Source organism: Stegodyphus dumicola, chromosome 7 (assembly GCF_044657685.1).
Source record: "Stegodyphus dumicola isolate Sdum_Otavi_A_Nest chromosome 7, ASM4465768v1".
NCBI classification, from domain to species: domain Eukaryota; kingdom Metazoa; phylum Arthropoda; class Arachnida; order Araneae; family Eresidae; genus Stegodyphus; species Stegodyphus dumicola.
The window spans coordinates 136,124,664-136,150,076 of record NC_140774.1 but is presented as its reverse complement, the minus strand read 5'-3'; the positions used below and the strand labels follow the sequence as shown (position 1 = coordinate 136,150,076).

The window sequence follows — 25,413 nt, the reverse complement described above, 5'->3', positions numbered from 1 at the left end:
TTTTATTCTACGGTCATAAACTAAATGGCTCGTAAAATGAGATCCTTTTAAACTAACTCATCATAACTTTCTTTCATCAGAATTTTCAGCCTTTGATTACCCAAAAACTAAATATTAAATAAAAGCAGGGCTAAATTGCGAAAGCCTAAGGCTTATTAAAATTAAAGACGACGCTTCGGAAGGTTTAAAATCCAGTTTACTTAATCACCCTATTTATTCCTTTCTGTTTCAATTTATGCATCCTACCGTATCTTAACAGATATAAGTAGATTCGAGTATCCCCCCCCAGCTTTTCAGCCCTAGGTTTTAAAATTTTTTAAATATTCACATAAATTCCCTCTTTTTTATTATACATAGCTTCCCGCCCTCTGCGGGCTAGTTTATTGGAAAATTATATTGCCTTGTTTATTTTCACTTTTATTCAGTGTATTCATTTTGCATTTGCATTTTTGTATTAACATTTCATTCATTTTATTTTCTTTCGCATTTTTATATGGAGACATATTTAGTGCAGATTAGTTCTTCATTAAGTTACCCGGACGTTGCAGGTGCTCTCACATTTAACAACACGTTTGAAATCTAAGATTTTGCCTTACTTCTGTTATTTGTGTTTCAGTCCACTGTCGCCTTATTTATGTTGATGTGCTCGAGCTTTCGAAATTCGGGTCTTTTGTTCGCCCTCCTTCTTTTTTGTACTTTCGATGTAACTCTTGGAAACTACGGTCAAGACTCGTCCCTGTGAGTGCCACTGGGATTTTACTAGGTAATTCAGTTGAATGTCAGCTTCAGTTGCCATCAGATATCGGCTCTGTTCGTCAGATATTGTAATGTTAATATTACCATTCTTATTGCGGTATAGATTTCTTTCAAAGAAATAATATTACGATAATTACCAGTAGTTTATCCGTGGCTACTTTTCATTTTTATGTTCCCATTGTAACCGTATTCTTCGGAAATTAAATTGCTCGCATAGTTTTCCCCTCTCGATTTCCTGATAATACAATTAATTAAAAGAAGGGTGAAATACGTGAGGAAATACGGTAATTATTTCATTATGAAAAAACTTTCTCCATCAAGATGCTCGCATATATGACAGCTCATTAAGAATAAGACTTTTAGACAATTTTTTAAAAATAATTATGGTTTTTCACATTACAAAAAATAACTTTCATACAAAATTCATGTGTATGAAGTTTCAGAAGTAGAAGACTAAAAATTTCTCGCTTACTCTAAAACTTTTATGATTTAATTCATTTCATACTTCACAGCTCAATAATATTAATCAGAAAGAAACGAAAATGGGTACTTACGTATTAGCGCAATCTGGTGAACTATATTTATTACATACATATATATTACAACATAAATATTTTATGTTTGAACTAGATATTTATTCATCAAAACAATCAATAAACCTGCTTAGAAATGGGTTTCACTGTCCTTTGGGATAGAAATTTCGTTGCAAATCACTTTAAGAAGAGACAAAGTACTGTTTCTTTAGCGATTTTACGATAAAATACTGTACTCCTGCAGAATTTTTACCGCGGTTTCCCCTATTGTAGACAAAGCCCATAAGCATATATTTCAAAACTAGTTTAAGATAAAAACATTATCATAATTGCCATTAAAAACTGTTGGAACTATAAGAATGCATATGAAAATAGTGACGTTGGCCGTTAAAAGTAAAAAATTGTTATTCGCGTGGCTTCCTAAGAAACTATTATGCGCGTAGTTGCCAGAGTTTGGCGTATTCTGAAACTTTGGCAATGCGTTAATACGTAAGTAACTGGGAATGTTTCACCTTATTTTTCCTGAGCACATGAAGGAACTAATTTTGTTTATGATCATAACGTATTCTCTTACTTATATTTCAGGTGGATTTTCTTGAGCCACGAGACGTTAGCGCGGTTGTTACGAAAGGCATGAAAGACACAGACTACTGGGTAACAAAATTCAAAGTTATTTACAGCCAAGATGGCGATAGCTGGCAACCAGTAGTTGACGAGAGTGCAAATGTTTTGGTAAGTTTCACTTTCAATATGTGATATAAAGCCGTCGCTAAATATTTGCATGTCAAATATCACGGCCTGCTAATGTTATTAAGAAAAGATTCATATTAAATAATTCTACCATGAACAATTATTGAGGTTCAAGAAATGTTTATTGTAAAGTGTGCTCTGGTTTTAATGAATATTCACAATTAAATACGCGGATTGTCTTAAAGTAAAAAAAAAAAAATCCAATATTTGCATAACGTAATGAATCAGTCACCATTAATTTGCCTCTTTCACCTAAACTAAAAGCCCTGCAAAATAGGATTTTGACCATCTGCATCAGAAGTGGGCAACATTTTTGGAAATACTGCTACTATCTGAAAACAAAAAAACTTATGCGTGCCAGTTCCAACTTCTTGAACATATTAAAAAATATAAAAAGGTGAAAATATGTTATTTATAGGCTTTTTATGGGATTTTCACGCAAATAGTATATTTTTATGTAAATCTGAGTATGGACATTTAAAAAATAATATAAATAAAACAAACTAGGGTTTTTATTGTTAATAAACATTTTTAAATGTTCATTCAGTTAGATAACGTATAAAATAAAAATGAATAATTTGAAACATTTAATTCTGGGTAATTTTTAAACAGTCAATACTTAACTAATGTAATTTTTGAACACGTAGTTTTTTTTGCAGTGCGCTACAGGGTCAACAACAGAAGACAGGTTTTCCTTAGCACAAAGAGTTTCTTGATAGATAGTACAGTGATGTTTAAAAACTTTTTTTCCCAAATAATTTTCAAGCAATGTAACAAAACCTTTTATTCTTCAACCATGCAAGGCGCTCCATCTGTGCAAACACTATCTAATTTTATCTACTCTACTTCGTTAACTTCAATTGCATTTTTTAAGCTCTTTAAAAATGTCCTCACCACTAGTTGGCGCAAATCAAAATATTCCACAATATCAAAATTATTCGTTCGAATAACGCCCAAATATACTTAACTGCGCGCTGTTTGTGATGTCTCCGCTTTTATCCAAAGTTAATGAAAAGTACTTGCAATATTGGTATCCAGAGACAGTTTGTGTGGCAATATCCTGGCCCGTGTCATCTGTATGACTCATGACTGTATTTCCAGACAAAGCTATTTTATCAACCATATTGACTTTTGTATCACCGACATTTTGCGCAAATATTAAATTATTTCGCAAATATTAATTTTTTTTATCATCTCCTGTCAGTCAAAACAGGGTTTTTTTTTTCTTGCAGCCTAACAACAGAGAAAGTTCATAAGAAACCTTCACCATAGTTTCCATTTCGTCATTTCTGTTCTGGAACAAGGATTGTTGGCCGGCTAAAGATTTGTTTTTTATTTTAATTGCTAAACTTCATTCGCAAGTCTGACCTCAAAGAATATTTTTTGTTGAAATCACTATGCAGTTTGTTTGAAATCTCGGCGAACAAATAGGCTTGAAAATATTTTGACGGGTAAACAAAAATTGTTCTTCCCAGACAGTTTTAAAATCACGAATTGCAATATCCTCTTCTCATTTTCTTTTCGATGTCGAAGATTTGCTCATGGACATAATGAAAATAAAATTTTTAAAACAACGACGAATCTTAAAAACAGTCAAAGCTTAATATCTTGTTCGGCAGTTTAAAATCAACTGAATCAAAGAAATATCGAAGGAATATCTCCAATTTTGTCTGAATCTGAGAACGTTTAGGATCGGCGCATACGCGTTAATTATAAGCGTCACTCAAGCCTTTGTAAATATTCTTTTTTTTTTTTATTCGTTTAATTTCTGTTTTATATTGCAGAATTATATATATATAATTGCAGCTTATTACGGTATTTGCATCGAACATGTAGCAACAATACGACAACTTATCATATGATATATTTTCTTGTGCATTCCACTTCTGTATGTAGCTGTAGTTGAGCTTTCAAGCTCAACAAGCTATTCTCCAGAATAGCGGCGAAATGAAGCTATAGTGAAATAAACCTAAACTAAAATTCAAAAAGTTAAAAAAAAAACTATTTATTCTAATATGATTATGTGTGTATCTACCGACAGAATTGATACAGACGATATTATTATTTCTTCAAATTCTTTTAATTTTTCAATACGTCTTCGCGTGCCACTGTTAAAACCCCATGCCACGTGTACTACAATAGGCTTAATACGTTGCCTATGTTAACTCTTGTTGTTGTAATTGTTATTGTAGAAAGACCAGACACCAATATTTCTTATATTTTTATTTATTAACATAATAGTTTATTTACATTATATACACAAGCCACATGCTGGGAGATCGAAAAACACATGGCCATTGCAAGTAGCGTCTCATTTTAGCACAGCTTATGCTTCATGCATGCACAATGACATGCTTCGCTGGCGTAATTGACTGCCGTCCTCTGTATACACTATTGGCGATTGTATCATGAGATTGGCGACTAAGGGTAGGCTGTTCCACTGAATTTTCTCACTCTGCGGAAGTTAATCCTTGTTTATCAGTTTACTTATTTCTTATATTTGATTATTAATGGAAGGTAATTTTTTATGTTTTGAGTGTTCGAAGCCCTATTTTTTCCTATGATAGCGTTTTTGTTAACAACTTCTTTATTTAGCCTTTTCAATCATAGCTTTTTCAGATTTTATTTTCTATTGTGTGTATTTTCTCAAAATTATCCCAGTCTGAGTAAAAAAATATTATGAATAAGCATAGTCAGAATTCTCAGAGGATGGATGAATCTTATCTTTTTGGATTATTAATAGGTAATAGGTAAGATAATGTAATCAAAAATAAGAAACGGAAGGACCAAAGTTTGTGATTTTGTAGAGTGTGTATGAAAAGAAGAACTTTTATGGTAACAGTAAATATGGAATGAAATATCAAAAAAATAAAAAATAAAAGCTACATTGGAAAATAAATGTAAAATAAGATTAAATTGTTTATGGCAAAGTACTCAAGAGTTATTTGCACAGAATGAGATATGCCTTCATGAAAAATATGAATTCAAATAAATTTAAAAAGAATTTTTATGATAGCAATAAATATAGGATGAAATTATCAAACAAAAATTTATTAGCAAATAAATGTGAAACAAGGTCAAGTTAATTGATTATTGCACATTAATTTAAACACTAATTTAAAGCAATACAAAAACATGCACGAGTGGGAAAAAAAATCAATCTGTTTCCGCATATGCTTTTTAAGTCTCCAGTGAATTACCTCATATCTGGGCTTATATGAATAACAAATTAGTTATTCTTAATGCAAACAGTACTAAATGTTTATCTTTGGGCCTATGAATACTTTAAAAAAATTTATTTTTTATATATGGAAAGAAATTTCTGTTGAATTCGTGAAGACAGCGCACACATTCGTCAGCAGCTGATTGTGTGCTGAAGAGGTTACAACAAAGAAAGTCTATACATATTCTTTGGTTACAATGCTGAAAAAAATGTCTATTATGCATGCGTGAGTAGCTTTGCTAAAGCAAGGCTTTGGCTCAAGAGAGTCCCTGCTACCATTGCCACGCCACTGATTCTTTCTGACTCTGCGCCATCTATCGACGTTCCTTTTAACAGTGCCATCTCTTGACAGATTATAGAATGAATTATTATAAGAATGAATATATACATGTATACTTAATAAAGAAATTCAGAATCTATTTTCATATAATTTAATCAAGAAATGATGTAAGTAAAAATCAGTAAAAAATAGAAAGTACAAATTAAAATGTGTACCTCCCCCCCCCAAAAAAAAAGGACATGCACGCAGATTTTTAATTAAAATTGTATCAATTAAAATTGACACATGAAGGGATTTTAAAATTTATGTTTGTTAAATAATTAGTAAATAGGTATATGACATATCGTCAGCACCATGCCAAAACCACGAATCTGTTTCTATTTTTTTTTCGCCTCTTTCTACTCGTGTGTAATTTATAATATTTTTAAATGTTTTATTGTTTTATACTATCTAAATGAAAAAGGAGAATATTCTACGATTGTGATTTATCAGAATTATTGTATTATATAAATCTTAAGTTTGTTTTTGTTTTTTCCCCTTCCGAAATTATGTACTAAAACTTAAATAGATTTATACCAAAAGCATGCACTCGCAAAACGCAGTGGGATGCCTTATTTCGTACTGCAGTACTGTAATACTTATTTCGTACTTATTCGTATGACTTATTTCGTACTGTAGTTTTCTGTAGTATTTTGATCAATTAGTAAGCCTCTGATTCTCTAATTGTTCGAGTAAGCGAACGCGTGAAACTCGCTACGGGATGAATTATGTTGGAAAGAGAGTGGCAGAATTAAAAAGTAGAGAATAAATCCAATTGAGAATCCAATAGTTTTATAGAATATTTTGAAGTGTAGACTATTTCGAATTTTGATAGTATAGAATATTTTGAAACTTAGTATGAGAATAAAGAGTAAACGAAGATGGATCAGTTGTTTTATTTTTCCACGTAACTTGAACATTCTGCAATAATAAGCTGTAAAGTTAACAAAATAAATCAATTCATGAAATTAATCACAAACAATGTTTCAGGTAAAAACGTCGCTAAACGTTGAAACACACTAATAAATATTGATAAACTGAGTACGTTCACACCGCACACAAGTTTCCTTTTCTTTTTACCTAATATAAGGAATTAATTCAATTGAACCTTTCTTCCTGTGGAACAGCCAGTGTTCTTTAAAAATTCAAATGCGAATTGTTTTTATTTTTCAGGAATTTCCAGCCAACAAAGACAGAGATACTCCTGTGGTGAATACCTTTCCTGAAGTTATAGAAAGTAGATACTTTCGCATAATTCCCTTAGATTACCACGATGCTATAGGATTGAGATTGGAATTACTTGGTTGCTATCATCCATATGGTAAAGATAATTTCTATTAAAGTTCACATTATAAATGTAAATGGTTATTTCCATCTACTTTTTCGAGTCAATACGGCTAACTTTTCTCATGCTTTTTAATACCTAATAAAGTAACAAGAAGAAATAGACTAAAGTATTAAAAAAGTGAAGTATATCGTTTCATGAAATTGCTTACAACAAGTGACGTGAGTTATTTTCATGTTTTAATCGAAACTCTCGATATATGTTAAAAATTCTGTCTAAATTAATTTAAATGTCACAGTTACTGGAATATTTCTCTTCCTCGCCTATTTTACGTCTAGCTATTTTTAGTATGAGAATTCTGATTTATGGTAATAACATAAAAGTCTGCTGCACAGACAGGGAAAATATATCGTGCAAGTAAAAAGAATATTATTAAGATTAAAAACTTCAACTAGCTTTCTGGAAGTGCAGAATACAACTATAGTCTCTCACATACATCTATCTACTCATATGGGTGCTTTTTAACACAATTTTTAACTCTTCATAATTTTGATCACTTCTTAGACCTTTTTTTTTCCACTCAAACATTTCTATCAGAATGGATATACATCATGGAATTTTCCCTTGTCAGTTTTTGGAAGGTAAAATTAATAAAAAAATTAGAGGAAAATACGCCAGTAAGTGCGGTAATTGCGATATACTGCAGTTATTTCAATGTACAGTGGAACTCGCTTATAACATTTCAGAAGGGACCGCGACATTTGCTCGTTATAACCGAGATCACGTAAAAAACGGGTTCGTAAAAAATCGTAAAAATTCATACATAGATATTATATTGTATACTTACTTTATTTATCTTTTGTATCGGTACTGTGAAGAAATGTTTTGTATTTCCCAAACTTTTTTTCAGAACTTCTGCAGTTCCCAGCTGAAAAATTACTAACTTTTAAACTCATTCTGTTTAGGATATTAGAATAATATTAAGTTACTGTACTTTTATTTTCACTCCCATCTTTCTCTGTGTTCTAAATAAAAGACTGTGCAAAGTAGTTGTAGCGCTCAGTTTTTGGAAAACAAGACACAATAAATAGACATTAGAAGATCTTAATTGTCATGCACTGAGCCAAAAAACCATTGATTTATCGGACAAAGAGGTTGAATCAGTTCTTTGGTTTCATTTGAGTTCTTTAATTTAGCTATCAGACAGTATTCGTTTCAAGGCTGATGTTTATTCATTATAGTACATGCGCATTTTAGATGGAAATGCATAATTAGGGTATGTGTGTAAACCCTGACATTTATGCTAAATAATTTTTTGTGTAAAATTATTAACGTATAGTGAAACTGAGGAGCAGCAAAAAAGAAATTTAGTAATTGCCCGTAATAGTATTTGTAATTAATTTTAATATTTTTAAATTAAAGTTACTATTAACAGCTTTTGGATGATGTAACAATGTTAATCATTCTGTGTGTTTCATCAGTTAGGTTTTACTGTAAATTTGGGAGATGATTTGTTTTTCTTTTCACACAGAGTACCGCTAACCAAAATTTCGGACCTTTGAGATTCGCTAAAGTCGACTGTAATGAATGAATATTTCGCTTCGAATTTCGTCTTCAAATGATCTATGCGAAAATGCTGCTATGAGAACATGATTTCTAACTGAATCCCGCTGATAAACTACATTTCAAAGAAAGATAACAGCATGAATAAATAACGTTATTTATATACAGATAAATTTGAAAGCAAAAATGGAGAACGATTCAATTTTTGTCAGAAAATAAATCGAGATCTTTTAGTATATACATTGATGTCAATTAAAATTGTTGCACCACGAAGGAAAGTAGAGAGCAGAGTTTTATTTATTGTACATATACAGCATAATGAAGGGCATAATGAAATTTTCATGTGATTTGGGGTATATAGCATGCAAATTTCAGTACATAAAGCTGCTACTTCTGGTAGCAATTACGACTGAAACCCGATTGCATGTCGAGTCGAACAGCACAGGCAACTTGCAATCGTGCATTAACTTATTAACAGATCGCGTCGGGCAGGCCTCGAATTTAAGGCACATCCACATAACGCGTCAGAAATGTAACGGCAACTATCCGAATTACCTGCTATGTGAACAATTGGTGACCGGGATGTGTACCCAATGGCACCCCATGCAAGCACACCTGGTGATATGTCCGTATGAGGATGACAAACGCAAATTGGAAATGTTTGTTATTCTTGGTGCCTTTACATACAGATACGTCCATTATGATGCTGCATGCAGACCCGGAATACGTCTGAAAGGATGACGTGGTGCAACTTTTATATAAAGTATGATCGTTCGTTCCTCCACTATAAATGTGACTGTCTCTGCTGCAGCGTCAAGGAAAGGCGCAACACTAGTTTCCGTGCTCGTAGTGCGGTGCTGCGCTGTCTGTGCAGGCACTTATCGTGCTACACAAGCAAAGTCATTACGTTGCTTTAAGATCCAGCAAGGTCAAGAATAAAATATGGTTTCCACTAATACATAACCCCTGAGCCCGGAGTAGCCCGGAGGCGCTGAAACTGCATGGCGTTTACTATGGTCCATGTGGATCCATCAATTCCATATTCTCCTGACAGTCATGGGATCCCGACCAATACGAACAGCAATGTTGTGGAGTGATAATCTGCAGTCCCGGCAGGCTCCGATCCTGCCGCGGTCGAATTAGGACACGTGCTGTTAGGAATTTCTCCTTTTCACATTAGACATAGTGCAAAACCTGCTGTTCAGTTTTCCCATTTATACATTACTTAGATGGTGTTACTCGTAACTGCTTTCTGCGCATGCCCTGGCATGCTAACCATTTGCATATCCCAGCACGTAGTACTTTTCATGCAATTTTCATGTTTGCTGTATGCTGCCTGCCTTCGTGGAGTAACAATTATAATAGCCAGCAGTGTATTATATTGTACAGAAGCCGAAAAGTGTACAGAAACCTGAAAGTTTGCAAACTGCGTTTCTGTGCATACATATTTGAGTTTAATTAGTGTCTTAAATCTGCTTGTAAACCATTTATTGAAATGTTAAATGTATGGTAACTATTTCAGAGTGTCAAGAGCCTCTTGGAATGGAAAGTGGATCTATTTATGATTTCCAACTGTCAGCTTCATCTTATTCATCCCCTACTTTGAGCCCATCGAACGCCCGCATGGACAGCGATACCGCATGGGTTGCCGATAAGGATGATGAAAATCCCTTTATACAGGTAATGATTTCTGTAATTTGTGTTGATTGAAAAGAATTACGGAATATATGCAGACCCTGGTTTAGTAATGCTGGATGCAAAAGAAACAAATGGACGATGGAAGTGCCTTTTCAAAAGGCAAAAAATAGAGTTTAGAGGGTGTGTACCTAAAATATAGAAGATACTTTTGAATTATGGTACTGTATTACTCCTTTCTTTCTCTCTTCCCCTTCCTTTGCCTTTACAAATGACGTTTTGCGCAAAGCCAGAAGTTGTTTTCTTTCAAATGACCCTTAACTGTCATTTTCGGTAAAGGAATGGCTGCATTAAATGCTGCAACAAAGCAAAAAGAATGTATTTTTACTCAACGTATTACATTATCTAATACAAAACAGAAAACATTTCTAAAAAGAAGAAGAATTCGGAAATAGTAAATCTTGAATATAGTTTAACTTTTTGCTCCCGGCGTTGAATATGAGTTTCTTCGTCTATTGGATAATTATTGTACTGTAATACCAAGAGAAATTATTCCCATATCAATTCGTTTTTAGGAAACGAAAAATCAAGCTTACGACTGAAATTGTTTTTGTGGAAAAATATTATTAATTTCAAGGCATCCTGTACGGTTACAGAGCTACCATTTAAATGCATTAAAAGATATAAATATTTTATATAGAATGTTGAAAGTTTTGCATAGGAAAACGTAGAGGATATCGATATCAACTATACTAGCTATAGTCATTATATGAATAAACACGATTTCTCTCTTACAGGATATGAAAAGTGAGGAAATGCTCATATAATAGTATTTCATTGAGCAACACGGTTTCATTCTAGCACGTTAATGAATATGCGTAAATCCCTTTTAACGCTTTGTATATGATCATACTTCGATAGCACGTTTTTTTATTTTAGACATATAGAAAATTAAATTACTTATTATGCTACGTGTGTAGTATAAAATTACAACCTATTTATTTAACCACACAAAAATAAAATAAATTCTTGGAACACCCACATTCTTTTACGACGAAATTATTTTGAAAATTGAGCTGTGTCCATCGTTTACATAGTATCTATTTTGTGCTCTAAGTGTAATTCACATAAATTACGTAACTGTAATTTTGGAATAAACTTTTTAAAAGGTTTTTTGGGCTATATTACTAACTAGCCTTGGCTTTCTTAGAAGACGTTATTATGAAATTATATTTAGTCCCAAACTATGCCTTAAAGTAAGAAAACAGCTTTAAAAGAAACTTATTTTTTCGAAACTGGAAATACAATTTTTTAATCGTTTGTTAAAAGAGAAAAGGCGTGTGACAAACATTAAAATAATAATATTTTGTTTTTAAAAGGTTTTGGAATGTATCCCTGTATTTTGTATAGATTGTTAGTATCGAATAACACGATTTCACACAACACGGTAATTTCTAGGAAACTTTCTGTCGGGCGGGTTATAGTAGGGACACCTGTATATTATGTGAATCTTCATATATGCATAGAAGGTACATGCCATACTATTCATATATATGTAATAAAGTTAGATTAGTCATCACAATGTATTTCCTTATATATACGTATATATTATGATTTATGTTGTTACTTATATTATAATTCCTAACTAATCATGATACATATTCTTAAATCTGTTGTATTGTAAATATTTAATGAAAACTATGCCTCATTTAATAACATATGCTATAATAAAAAATATTTATTTAGGTGGATCTGCTGACTTTCAGCAATATCACTGGTATCATGACACAAGGCAGAAATGACGCGAACGAATGGGTGACTTCTTATAGATTAGAATATAGCGATGATGGGCGAGACTGGATAAGTGTCGACGATGATTCTAGCAATATAATGGTAAGTTTTAAAGTTCCCATAAAATGCTCGAAAAGAAAACCACTTCTTAAAAATTAAATGTCAGGTACATAAAACAAAATTCTTTCAAAATCTTTCTGACATAACCATTAGAAATTTCAATTAATTCCAAGTTCAGTTAATCGGTTATTTAACTGCGTATATGCAGTTGCAATTCTGGACCTAAATGCCGAAATTAAAATATATTTTCCCATCGGTACCAATTTTAAAAGTTCATACAATTTTCGATTGCATATTTTACCTAGTACTTAAAGCTTAATGAGTTAATTAAGACTGAGAATCCGAATTATTATTCAGTCAATTAAGACTATCAAGTGGAAGAATTTTTGAGAGAATAAAAATTGCTTTGAATAAAATAAGGATTGATTTCACGATGACTGCCAAAAGGGCAGATAATTTGCTCGAATTTACTCACTAAATATTAAATGTTCTTAATATAAGCCAATGAATTCAATAACGGCGTGTAAAAGACTAACCAGGAATAAAAACCCACTCAGTTCAAGAAACTGAATGCCAAATAACCGGGAATTAATAATTCCTTACGTTCTAAAGAATATGTATGCGAAGAAGGTATATAAAAGATTCGCTTGAATAAAAATGTGGTTTAATCAGTTATATCCAACACCGCTGTAAATAGAGAAAGTTATTTGAATGCATGCTTTTTGTAAAGATCTAATGTCTGCATGCTCTTAATTCAGCTACTGACACTAGCGTAAGTTCCCCTAATTTAAACATAAAAGACTATGACTATGACAAATGATGTCGCGACATTTGAGTGCTAAAAATAAGCTTTGACATTCAAATCTAGTTATTTATCGAATTCTAGCCTTGAATGACTACCTAACGTACCTAAATACCTAACATAATTAAATATTTAATATAAATTTCAGCTGCAGTTTAAGCTGTTATCTTAAAGAGTCGTTTACATGTCGCATAACGGAAATGAGTTTTCCCCAAACAGAACTATTTTTTTCATTGAATATTACTTCACAGAGCATGAATTTGATTGCAATGTCAACTTTCTCGCACTCTTTATTCCTGAATTCGCTCATTTTATTCCTGAATTCGCCCATTTATTCGAACTCAGAAGAGACGAGCAGCTATTTCATTTGTTATTCTGAACACTTCCGCTTTTCGTTATCACGTTACGAAGTAAAAGATCATTGTCATTATTTGGAAAGGTCACTTAACACTTCCAATATTCTTCTGTCTGAATGCGTTGCCAACTAATGCTTAATCATAAAAAATCGTTCTACTTTAAGAAAACTCATCGCTATGATGCACCAAACGAACTTTTTTCAGAGCTAACAGCATTAATTGTAACTGAAGTTTCAAGCAATGTATTACTTGCTACAGTATAGTGATGTCATCCATAAATACCATTCGCCATTAATATTCACTTCGGAATTTTCAAAATTTTTAAAAATTTGATGAGCACGACTTTTTACTCCCCCGTACTATTTTTCAGCACTAAGTCCAAAAATTTATATAAATTACTAAATTAAAATTTTATATGTGTGGGGAGGGCAAGATATAAAAATATGAAAGAAAATTATAAACAAATTACTAACTTTATTTATAGCAGCCCTTCAAATTCCTAATTTTAATTTGAATACAACCGCTTCAAAGACTCTATTCTATGTCACTTATCAGCACACATCAGCAATGCGAAAAATGGCCCAATCGCTGTTCAGGATTCAAACAAAGAATTTCCGAGCTATGAATACTGCAGCTGTGTTATACGCACCCCTTTTTGCTGCTTGTTTTGCGTGAATAAGCAACGTTCCTTCGCTTGGCTGTATCCTATATTATATAATATGTAAGCTGCGTATATATAAGGTGTGGGGCGCTTATAGTCCCGCAAAGTTGTATCAATCAAGGGTATGTCCTAAGAAATTAAAAATGTGTTTGAAAAAATGTATCAGACTTCAGACTTCAGGAATAAATTATGTGTTGAACTCGGCGTAGTTCCATCATTCCCTCTACATAACAGCTTCAAGCTATTCTCAAAAATCAAGTTATCTACAACGAAATAAATAACCGCCTATATATGCATATATATATAGAGAGAGAGAGAGAATATATATGAATAGAAAAGAAAGGCTGTTAGTTTGGATTAAATACTTAAAAATATTAAAATTAAGTATGTGTGAGAAAGACTACGATTATTTATAGATAATGATTTAACAATATTTAATTTAAATATGAATTAGAAATTCATAAAATTCAGTTTAATCGAAATTGTAAACTGAAAGGATGCAAGAAAAAAAGTCACTGTGAATAAAATAGGATTTAAACTCGGGATTATGAGTTTCAAAAAGCGGTTTAACGGTTTTATTAAAGTCACATAATCTGTAAATTTACTCCTGAGGCTATGGAAATTTGCAAAGATTATTAGATTTGATTAGAAGACAGAAAAGTTGAGATAATGTGAACTGTTCTTACTGGGATTCGAACTCCGGACCTACCGCTCCTCAGTCGAACTTGCTTCCAATTACACTACGAAGACAAGCAGTAAGGAGGTAGAAAAATACCTTATATTTTGTAAGCCTAATATTCATAGTCTTAACAATATTGTAAAGATATTCGTAATGCTTAATCTCAAGTTATGAATGTTAAAAAGGTATTTTAAAAATTAAGTGAAAATAAAATATGTTATAATTCAAAACTGCAAATGCCAAGAAAGATATAAGACATTATGACTTCATATAGCTTAAGGAGATAAATGTCTAACAGGACCCTGAATGATTAATTGGTATATAATGCAGAAGAGTATATTAAATATATGTGTTAATAATGATCAGAAATCACAAATCGCAGCACATTCTTGGAAAGCATCTATTTACTTAACAGCATGGACGTGACTAAAGCAATGTATAAGATGTTCGAAAAGAAATTGTTTTCCCTGAATAGTATTCCTAGGCGTATACTGCCAATTAAAATATTTCTTAAAATAAGATAGCGAATTCTATATAATCAGTTTGAGTACCATGCTCTATAATATCATGACACATGATATTATAAAAAGCCTTCTAATTCTTTATATAAATCGTTATGAACAAGAATACCTGTTAATAAAATTTACACTGCGAAAAGAAATTGTGACAGTTTTATATCTGCCGTTCAACTGTGTTGACTGACAAAACTCAACTTGCGTTTTTCATGTCTCGGAAAGCGCGACTTAATATATGTATTATTAGATTTATATAAAGCATTGTTTTAATATAGGTATTTTGATACAAAATCGGACTTTTTCTGAAATGACATGCCCTTTGTTTTTCCATATTTCGATTATACGGCTCAAGTTATGCCAAACTGCCGAGTTTTGTAAAAACCGCACGAGAAGTTTTTAAAAAATTAGCTCCTCAATGTTTATTGAATTTGATATACATTTATTAATCTCGTTTTTTATTAAACTTATTTGATTATTCCTTTCACATTTCGAATTTCATATTTTTAGGTTCATTCCAAAAACTTTCGCCCATTTTTTATGATTTATTTTTAATATTTGAATTTTAAAATAATTTTTATAATTTTTTCGAAACAAATTTTGAATTATAATCTATAAAAGTTTTACCATCGTTTAAAAGTAGATGTATTTTTAGGCATACCTGCAAAATATTAGAGTTTTTTAATTCAAAATTTCCGAAGATATGCGTGAATATTGGCGCGTTTTGAAATTTGGCATACTTGTTGAAACCGATAATAACATGAAATGTGATTTAGGCACTTTTTAAAATTTATTTGAAAGTAAGAATGATGTGACTTTTTTACTGCTTATGCACAATGTAAAAAAGGGTATGGAAAATAGGTTGCCTTATATTAAGGGGGGACCAAAATAAATTTTTGAATCTCTCCGTACGTTTCGCACCAAATTTTACAAAATTTAATATTTTGGCATACGTTTAGTAGTAGAATCGAAATATGGAAAACATTGACATATTATTTCAGAAAATGTTCGATTTTGTGTCACAATACCTATATTAGAACAAATGCTATATATAAATCTAATATATATCATGAATCGCGCTATCGAAACGTAAGAAAGGCAATTTAAATTTCCTCAATCGGCCCAGTAAAACGGAAGATACAGAACTGTCCCTCTTTTTTTTCGCAGTGTTATATTTGAATCCATTAAAAACCAGTCATGCTGTAAAGTGAAATATTTTTATAAACCTTCAAGAGCGAACTTATTTATTCAAGTCCGTTTCAACAGTTTTTAAAATATATATTACATTTTAGTCATTAAAGTACGCATTACATTGAATTACACATTTGTACTATAAGTTATATTTTAATCATTAAAAACAGAAAAAAAATCATATTTTAAAGTGTAACATTTCCGGAGATGTTCGATAAAGACTTCATTGATTACTAACGATAATTCCTATATAACTAAAGACATTTGAGCACGAATTTAGAGAACATTTAAAAAAATAGAATCCTGTTTTTTGAATAATAGTAGATGCTCATATACTTCACAGATCATCAATCATAACTTTTTGTTGTTTATTAACAAAAATTTAAGAATAATTTGCATTTGAATTGCATTGTTTTGAGGCAACTAAGTATTATTCTGTAGAATTGCGATTACTACATATATTTTTTCAATTTTATAAGGATTTTTTCCTGCACATGTTTTATACATTACAATTATAGATCTAATCCCTTAATAGTTACTATAAATGTATATTATTAACATATTATTACAATTTTATATCTTATAGGAATTCAAAGGAAATTTTGACAACGAATCTCCCGTTACAAATTTGTTCCCGTATCCAATATTTACAAGATTTTTGAGAATAAAGCCAACGCAATCCAAATCTAGCGTCAGTCTGCGATTTGAGATCTTAGGTTGTTTCTATGAAAAAGGTAAGTAAATATTTTTTGAGTTTGTGTTGAGTATATACGTAAATTTTCAGTTTTATTGAGTTCATGTTTATATTTATTCTTTTGCAAGTTATAGAATTCGGAAATAGTAAAGTATTTTGAATTCCGTAGTTTACCAAAAATATACTTTTTCAATTTTTGACGTTAGAAACATCTATACTCTATTCTTTCACTTCTTTCCTTCACGTTATGTTTCGCTACGTTTACCATTAATCAATAAAACAAATATATCTGTTTATCTATCATCTATTAAAATATATCTGTTTCATACATTTCTTAAATCTCTCCAGATGATAATTATATTATTTAATGTAACTGATTGAAAACCTCATGTGCTTCTTTACCCAATTATCATTTGCTCGCTTTCTAGCAACAAGCTGGTACACGTTTCCTCAAGTTTAAAAGTTTTTACAGTAATATTTGAAAATATTCCTCATACCTTTTCTTAACAATTATAACTAAAAGTCTTTGCTCTGTATTATAAACTATACATTATTACCTGGATCTTAGGCACGTATTTCATCTTAAATTACGGTCGTATTCTGAAATATTCTAGACTGAATGACTGAACCAGTTTCGTGGTGATTTTATCATTTTAAATCAGTAACGATTTAAACAAAAATATTTCATTTCACTTATTTTAAAGGGTATGCTTTGTATCTTTAAAATGTGATATTTATCTGAAAGTAATTATTCAATAGAAAGTTTTATTTTCTGTCATTTTTTCTCTAGTAAAATTTATTCTCTACAGCATTTATTACCGGGCTTTGAATGGAAGACAAATGTATTTGTTTAGTTCCATAATATTAGAAATGCATATCGAATTTTTGTTTGCTCATCCAACCTAACTTTAAAGGCAGAATAACCTTCGAAGTAACATATCAAACAATTAAAGATACAAATCCGTAACGGTATTACACTTGTGATGTATTCATTGTCCTTCAAATTACAATTAATTATCAGGGCCAATTACTATGTTAATGAGTGCGTCTTCGCGCTCATACTTCCAGATGCAGATACTTCCTATAATGCATTTTACTCACAAACCAAACATTTTACTTCTGCGCCCAGCACTTCGCTTTAATAGATATTGATAATACGGCTTGGGAATTTAAAATACTTCATAAATCGAAAGTAGGAGTATTTTGGAAAATCGCAAGGCCCTAAATTTCATTCACACTCTGTAATCTCATGCACATTTGAAACATTTCATGATGTACTTTTGGAATATTATGTGACATCAAACAGTTTGTTTACCGTTTATGATGTTCGTACAACCGTTTTAGCATTCAAAGCAAAGCGATTAGTCAGGTGGACAAAATATGAAATGAAATATCAAATATGATAATGTTACGCTTACTAAAGATAATTTTGTTTATTTCACATTAGATAAAAATTTTTAACTTATGAATTTAAAAAATTACAACTCCGTGTTTGAACGTCTCTTAACTTAAAATAATTCATTAATTTTTTCCACGCTTATCTTCATGCTTCTTGTTTAAAACTTTGTTTTTCTTAAATTAAAAAAAAATTCTTTCTAATATTTCCTTATTTAAGTTTTCAAAAATTTCCTGAAGTTCTGGAAAATATAACAAGTGCTAAATAAGAAACGAACAGAAATACATTGTGCAAGTCCTGATGAAAACCAGTTACCCCAATGAAAGCATACCTAATCAAAAGCAAAGTAGCTACCCTTCAGGAAATGCTAAAGAAAATACACATTCGCTGATAAAAAAACAAATTTTTGGAGGGTTAAATTACGCATATAGTAACATCTCAATTCTGTAAAGTAAGTTTTTTTACTTGCAAGTTAACTTATTTAGCTGATGAATATAAAAGCATACACAAGTACTGCACAAATAAATTGGAAGCTATATGCACTATATGGTCCAAACTGCATGAAAACAATATACATAAATTATAAACAACAATTCCTGCTGCTAGAGCTGCAATAATAGCCGCAAGTATGTGCTCCACAGAGATAAGTGCATTTATGTAATTGAAAAGAGGTGTAAGTCGTTGTCATCTAGGTAAGAATTGCATATTAGAATTAGAAAATAGGAGCTGTGGTATTTTAAATTAAATCAAAGATTTTAAAAAAACTTTAAAAATGCCTTCCTGCTTTTCCGCGGGGTTTTTTTTTTCTTTGCGAAGACTATAAGGTATTTCTCCTACTTTCCCTAGCGTGCTTTCGTGGTGTAGTGGTTCTGCACGCTGGGCCGGTATTCCAGAGGTCCGTGGTTCGATTCCCGGCGAAGGCAGTTGCATATTTTTCATCTTTTCTGCTTCCAATTAATCTAATGACTCTACAAGACCACTAGGCGATCTGCATCTTTAAGCTAATCCTTCAAGGAACATCAATCCAAATGATTAGCATATCTTTTGAACAAATGCATTTTAATGAATGAAATATACGTTAATGTTAACGGATACATTAGTTATATAAGGCATTAAGAACGTCTCAGTGGAAAATTTAAATAATCAAACATGATCCAGCGTGCACGTCTTTACGCTCCTTCCGAGATCTCGAGTCATCTGCCATGTGACTACATAGATCAAATGTATCACTCTGTCATGATGACATCTCAAATAAGACACCTTGAATCGCTACATCTTCTGCACCGGAAGGACAATTGCTGGAATTATCCTTGCTGCATTCTAGTTCCGCTGGGTAAAACAGAGGAACTGGTCTTTTTATAACGTTACCATTAGGCAAACGAACAGCACTGGCTTTAACTTTATAACATGTTGTCCTGGAAAGATCTTCATTATCATACCCATCTTTCACATCAACCTTGGCATCTTATCTTCCTTTACTAACACAAAAGTTTCTTCTTTCAAATAGGTATTCTTTTACCTATTTGAAATAATGAGCAGGTGTTAGCTTCATCAAACAATCTCGTCTCCATTTTTTCCAAATTCGCTGTGTCAATATCTGTTGATGTCTAAATCGATATGCAAGACTATCCTTTTTTCAAAGTCAGTTTAAAGCTTTCCTGTGGCAAGGATAATAGCCAACTTCCTTATAAAAAGTGTCTAGGATCTAAAGATGATTCTAATAGATCTGAGTAACTTAATTTTAAAGGTTCAGAATTCAATATAACGATTTTCTTTTAATGCACGAATTTCATCTTTGAAATTTTGCTTCCTAATATGTTTGATCCAATAAGTTTCCACCATTGAAACTTCGGTAACCTTCAAACATCTGGATAATTTCAAGGTATTTCTAACACTGTTAATAAACTTAAGCACCATGCAGTAATTCGGTGAATTCGATGTCAATTGCTATAATTTTGAAGTTTAAACAAATCTCCGGAAGGTTCTGTAACGCATGAATTTTACAGAGATTTCCTTCCGTGCTTTTCTCATTTCCTTGTTGGAATCTTCAGAGTTATTCATGGAGCGTACGTTCAGTTTTGGCTGGTCTTCCATTCTTCTTTTAATTACGTCGGCCTCTTCCACCATATGCTACTTTGCTTCATGATGTCCAGACAGATTGGAATTTCAGATTTTTAAAATTTTGACTTTTAGGTATCAAATCAGCTGAATTAGTTTCACCAAAATTATATCTCCAAATTAGCATATCTGAATTATTTTGTTACTGTTTGTTCCCTTACTCTGTTTTTCACAAATGGCTTCCATTCCTTTCACATTACTTCGAATCCAGTGTAATGCTATATTACAATCAGTCTGTAAATACGCAATTAAATTCGATGTCCTGACGTTTCTTTTGGATATATTTTGAGAAGTGGGAGTCTTTCAAATCCTCTATCGATTCCGGTCTGAGTAGTAATAATTTCTTTTAAGATGTTTCTCGTGATTTTGATGTAATGAACTTGTGTGGATGGTTGCACTTTTTGAATAACGAAAATACAGTATAGCTCCATACATCTTTTGACTCGCATTTGTAAAACAGTGTAACTGTAAAGCAACCTTCATATCTCTTTTCCCAGCTCCTGCAAAATCATGCTTTGGTATTTCCAGACTAGGAATATGATCTAATTCATCGCATCAGCTTCGCCAATTCTTTATGAGTTCTTCTGGTATTTCAGTATCCCATGGTAATTTTTGTTCCTATAAATCTTGCAATAAATCCTATCTCGAGTTGTATGCAAAAATCTCAGTGGATTAAAGTCCTAGAAATCTTAACTTCTCTTTCAGTTGGTATGGTATCTATCCTTTTGGCATCACTTACTAAATCTTCAATTCCTGTCAAAAATGTATCGTTTGACCTATTTTATGTATAACCCTGTATGCATGTAAATCTTCTTCATTCCATAGCCTTTTGTAATTTCGCTTCGTTTGTTTTCCACGTTCGCATGTTAAACCACCTTAATATCGACCTTCGACATGCATTTAATATGTTCTGATAACCACCTTCGACATGCATTTCATATGTTCTGATTCATTGAATGCTTCTGATTCTTTATCGGCTCCAGTGATTAAGTCGTCAGCATACATATTTTCAGTTAACCTGGAAAGTATGTTCGTTTGCAGTGACTTGTATTTCTGAGCGTCTACACCAAGAGTTTCTCTGAGAAGAAACGCGCTAGGTGTTTCTCCAAAAATCACTCTTGTTATTCGATGAGCCTTTATTTTGGTTTCATTTAATTCACCATCGTTTCTTAGAAACTTAACTGCGTTTTTGTCTTCACCAGCAAGAGAAATTTTCAAGAACACTCGCTCGATATCAGCTGTAAATGTAATCCGATTTCGGCGAAATTTAAACAGCAATTACAGTTTGTCTGGACGCATCTTTGGCTATGAATTGAATAGAGTTTCTTTAAAATAACAACAAGAAATATTACAATAATGAAATAGTTAAATAGTTGAGAATATATTATTATTTCAATGTTAGTCCTTTCGGAAATTCCTTCTTTTAATATTCATATTAATATATTAATTATTTTGCGAAGTCTGTCATAGAACTGTTCTGGAACCTTCAAGTTAATCTCTTAAGTCTAATTTTAGCAATCTCAAAATTATCTCCAAATTCATCAGAATTCTGATCCCATGGACGACGAACCATGTAACGATTGTTTTCAACTTTTGCAGATCGTTTGAAATTCTTGAAAATTAAATTATTTTTATATTCGAGTTCCTTATCAGAATTGTAATTTATTCCCATTGATTCGAGCTCCCAGACTTTCTTAATCACTTCTATCCTACAAAAGTATTTCCTGCCGATTTTTCTTCCAAAGATAAATATTTAGTGAAGTGACTTCAGTTTAAGATAGAAATGTTTCTTTCTTCCTTTCATCAGCTATCAAGATCCATTTAGAAGTTCGCTCCAAAACTTCTTGAACAACATATCCTTTTCAAATATGTTGAATAGCGACATCCTCCCTAGAATAAATTACTTTGTGTTCCCTAGTCTCTTATCTGAAAATTATCAAAGATAATCCTCTAAAGGCGCAATTTCAAATGAGAAATAGATCCTTTGACTATGCCAACTCAAAGAGAGGTGGACATTCTTATTTCCTGGCCCTTTGCTTTGTATGGAACGAATACAACACCGCTCTGTTGTGTAGCGAATTTAATTTAATTAAGTGATTAATAAAAATCAAAATTTTAAAGTTGTAATTATTCAAAATTTGAGCTACACAAGTTTGGTTATATTCTTTTTGGGCCTATTAATTCTAGTGTAATATATTTTGGCTTTCCGAGTTTACGCGAACTGCGTCTTCAATCTTGTACATGCAAACAATGGATAAGTATTTTTGTTTCTGCGTAATAAACTCAGTTTTTCATGTCAAAAATTAATTTGATTTCTTAGTATTTAATATCATTAGTTGCAGAAAAATTAGCTCTTTAATTTGGCATAACTTTCATTTTTCTAACTTTAATTGCATTTCAGTTATGAGCTTTAATTAGTAGATTTTCTTCGTTTCGCTTGTGATTTAGTTAAAGGGGGATGAAATGCCTTCTTTCCGGTTGAAAAAGTCACTTTTTGAGAGTTTTCAGCGTTCTTTCATTGGGACCCTTGCAGGGTTGTTGAAATTCCTAATCTCCCCCGGTCGCAGGTGGCAGTTGTTTGGCGAGGGTTTGGCGACTTGGATTTTCCGTTGAGGTTTCAAAATAGTGGTTTTGGCGAGTTTGATAACATGAGGGTATGCTGTGGTTGCAACTATTTCAACTTTCGGCGAAAAATGGGTTGCGCCATCTTGGCAGTCCGGCGCTCTCCCTTTTAACGGGTTGTTTTAGGGGACGAGCTGACTTTTTGACACTTTTTGCACTTTACTTCTGTTGCCCTTTGAATTGGCCGGAGGCGACAGCTGACTCCGACGAAGAAAATGGAGCTTCTCCCCGATAGGCCTACGGGCCTCTTGGGTAAGCGCTGTGAGCGCGGGCCGTAGGTATGGGCATCTATGTCTTCAAAAAAAAAAAAAAAAAAAAATCGAAATTCTTTCATCAGTTTTTGTTGTGTGTGTTTGTGTATCTCAAGGGAAATATACAGAAGTAAATTTCTAGAAAAATGATGCGCACCATTGATTCGTCGCTTCACTCGAGACCAGAGCGTTAATTTACAACCGTTGTTTTTGGAACCTCATTTGCTCATCCTAAATTCTACTAGAACTTCAAGGCTACCATAATGAATAATTTAAAACCGTTGCTTTTGGAACCTCATTCGCTCATCCTAAAATCTACTAGAACTTCAAGGCTACCGTAATGAATCCATACTGTTCTGCGAACATTTTTTTCCATTCAACAGGCCGCCAGCACTGTATTTCACTTATCTTGCCGTATTGGAACCTCAATTGTTCATCCTAAAATCTACTAGAACTTCTAGGCTACAGTAATTGAATCCAAACTGTTCGACGAACATTTTTTTTTCATTCAACAGGCTGCCAGCATTCCTCATGAGCTTCGATGGATTTCTTTTGTTTGATGCTCCTTAACAGATAAGTTCCTGTTTCTTTTGGTTAATTCTTGGTTAGTTAAATATTATAGATTTCTGCAGTTAAAATAATTGAATTAACTTAATTTGTTAATTTGTTGAACCCTAAATTTTTTTGTAGTTGAAAACTTTATCCTAACTCTATAGAAATCATTTTTCTTTGGTGTGTCAATCAAGTAAAAGCATTAAATGGAATAAAGATTTATAACTTTATTAAAATTATTGTAACTTAACTTAATGGTTAAGAAAATTAAGTTCTTCAGGAAATTATTTACTTGAATGTTTTTTTTTTGAATTACTCATTGGTGAGGATGATTTGAAATAGTGCTTGTATTAGAGCATTCTTGTTTCTCAGGACGAACTTGTTTGTAGAATAGTAAATGTGTCATTACTTATCTTTATCCGGTTAAAACCATATTTAATTAATCTAAGAAAAAAAAATTTGAATAATAAAAATTATTATGTGCAATAATAGTATTTAAATGATTATATTGAGTGCAATATTAAGCAATAATTTTTGTTGTATAGATGAATTCTGTGTGAAGTAGAAAGTGTAGCTTGTTAATTTTTTATTATTATTTTCTCCCCGGGGAGGGTAGTGTTCTTAAATTTATAGTTTATTTTGGTATGTTTTACCAGATTTGCAATATTAAATTTAATAGTAATTACAAGGATGTAAAATGTGTAAAACAATAGTTCAAATTTTGTTGAATATATTTTGATATTTTTTTTAACTAATGGATATATATATATTTATAATTGGCATTAATAGTTAAATAAATAAGCTTTTCTAGATCATTCAAAGGTTAAATTTTTGTGTGTGTGCTCAGGATTTTCACCCGTCTCATTCTCAAGTTGATTTCAGGGTTAATCCGAAAACACAACGCAAAATGTACAGGGCTTATAGATATTAGTATATTACTGTTAAAAATTTTAAAGTGTTATGTCAATAGAGTAGGAAACCTTATTGGTACCGTGATTTTTTAACATAACAGCTCTGAATGCAGTTAAGACATAAATCTCCTCTTTCCATTTTTGCCACATTTTGGGAGTGCCATTCGTTGCCGAAGTGCAACGAATACTAGAGGCAACTTGTTAAACAAAATAAGAGACATATTTATGGTGTACATGGTTAAGATGCTTTTGGTTACTGAGGACTCGTATTAACATAATTAAGTCAAATTATTATATTTTGGGAAGTAAATTTTTTCAAGTACTTGAGACTCGAATTACTATATATTGGGAAGCAGACTAGACGAAAATGAGAAACACTGCTTGACTGATGGGTTACTTACTCCCTTGCAAGCTGTAGGGTGTCAGATACTAATCGTGCTTGAAAATCCTTTATCCATATTCAGAAATGCGACTGCTGTGGATGATGAGATTATGTTATGTACAACTTAAGAATAAACTTCTTTTCGTAATGAATCTTCATCTAATGCATACATTTCGGGTTCAATGCATACGTACTGCAGAATATCACACACATGGTCACTACGGAATTTAAAGGCACTGGGAAAGGTATGCCTGTAAATTCAAATCCCATGTCTTCGTGTAAATTTTTATCCAACTACTAGTCAGAACTGATAAGCAATGCTAAAATATAAAACTATTCAACTTTACACAAAGTTTCATTTTGTTCTTAAC

At 32.0% G+C, this 25,413-nt stretch overlaps 1 protein-coding gene across 3 annotated transcripts in view; it reads left to right on the top strand.

Annotated features, from left to right (window-relative positions):
- Window positions 1-25,413, top strand: part of LOC118189478 (hemocytin-like) — a 728,690-nt gene that overhangs the window by 502,143 nt on the left and 201,134 nt on the right. For all 3 annotated transcript variants that reach the window (XM_085820839.1, XM_085820840.1, XM_085820838.1), the window contains exons 62-66: window positions 1,875-2,021; window positions 6,755-6,902; window positions 9,952-10,109; window positions 11,811-11,957; window positions 16,703-16,850. In XM_085820839.1, coding sequence (XP_085676965.1) covers window positions 1,875-2,021; window positions 6,755-6,902; window positions 9,952-10,109; window positions 11,811-11,957; window positions 16,703-16,850 — 748 coding nt within the window. The remainder of the gene's footprint in view (window positions 1-1,874; window positions 2,022-6,754; window positions 6,903-9,951; window positions 10,110-11,810; window positions 11,958-16,702; window positions 16,851-25,413) is intronic.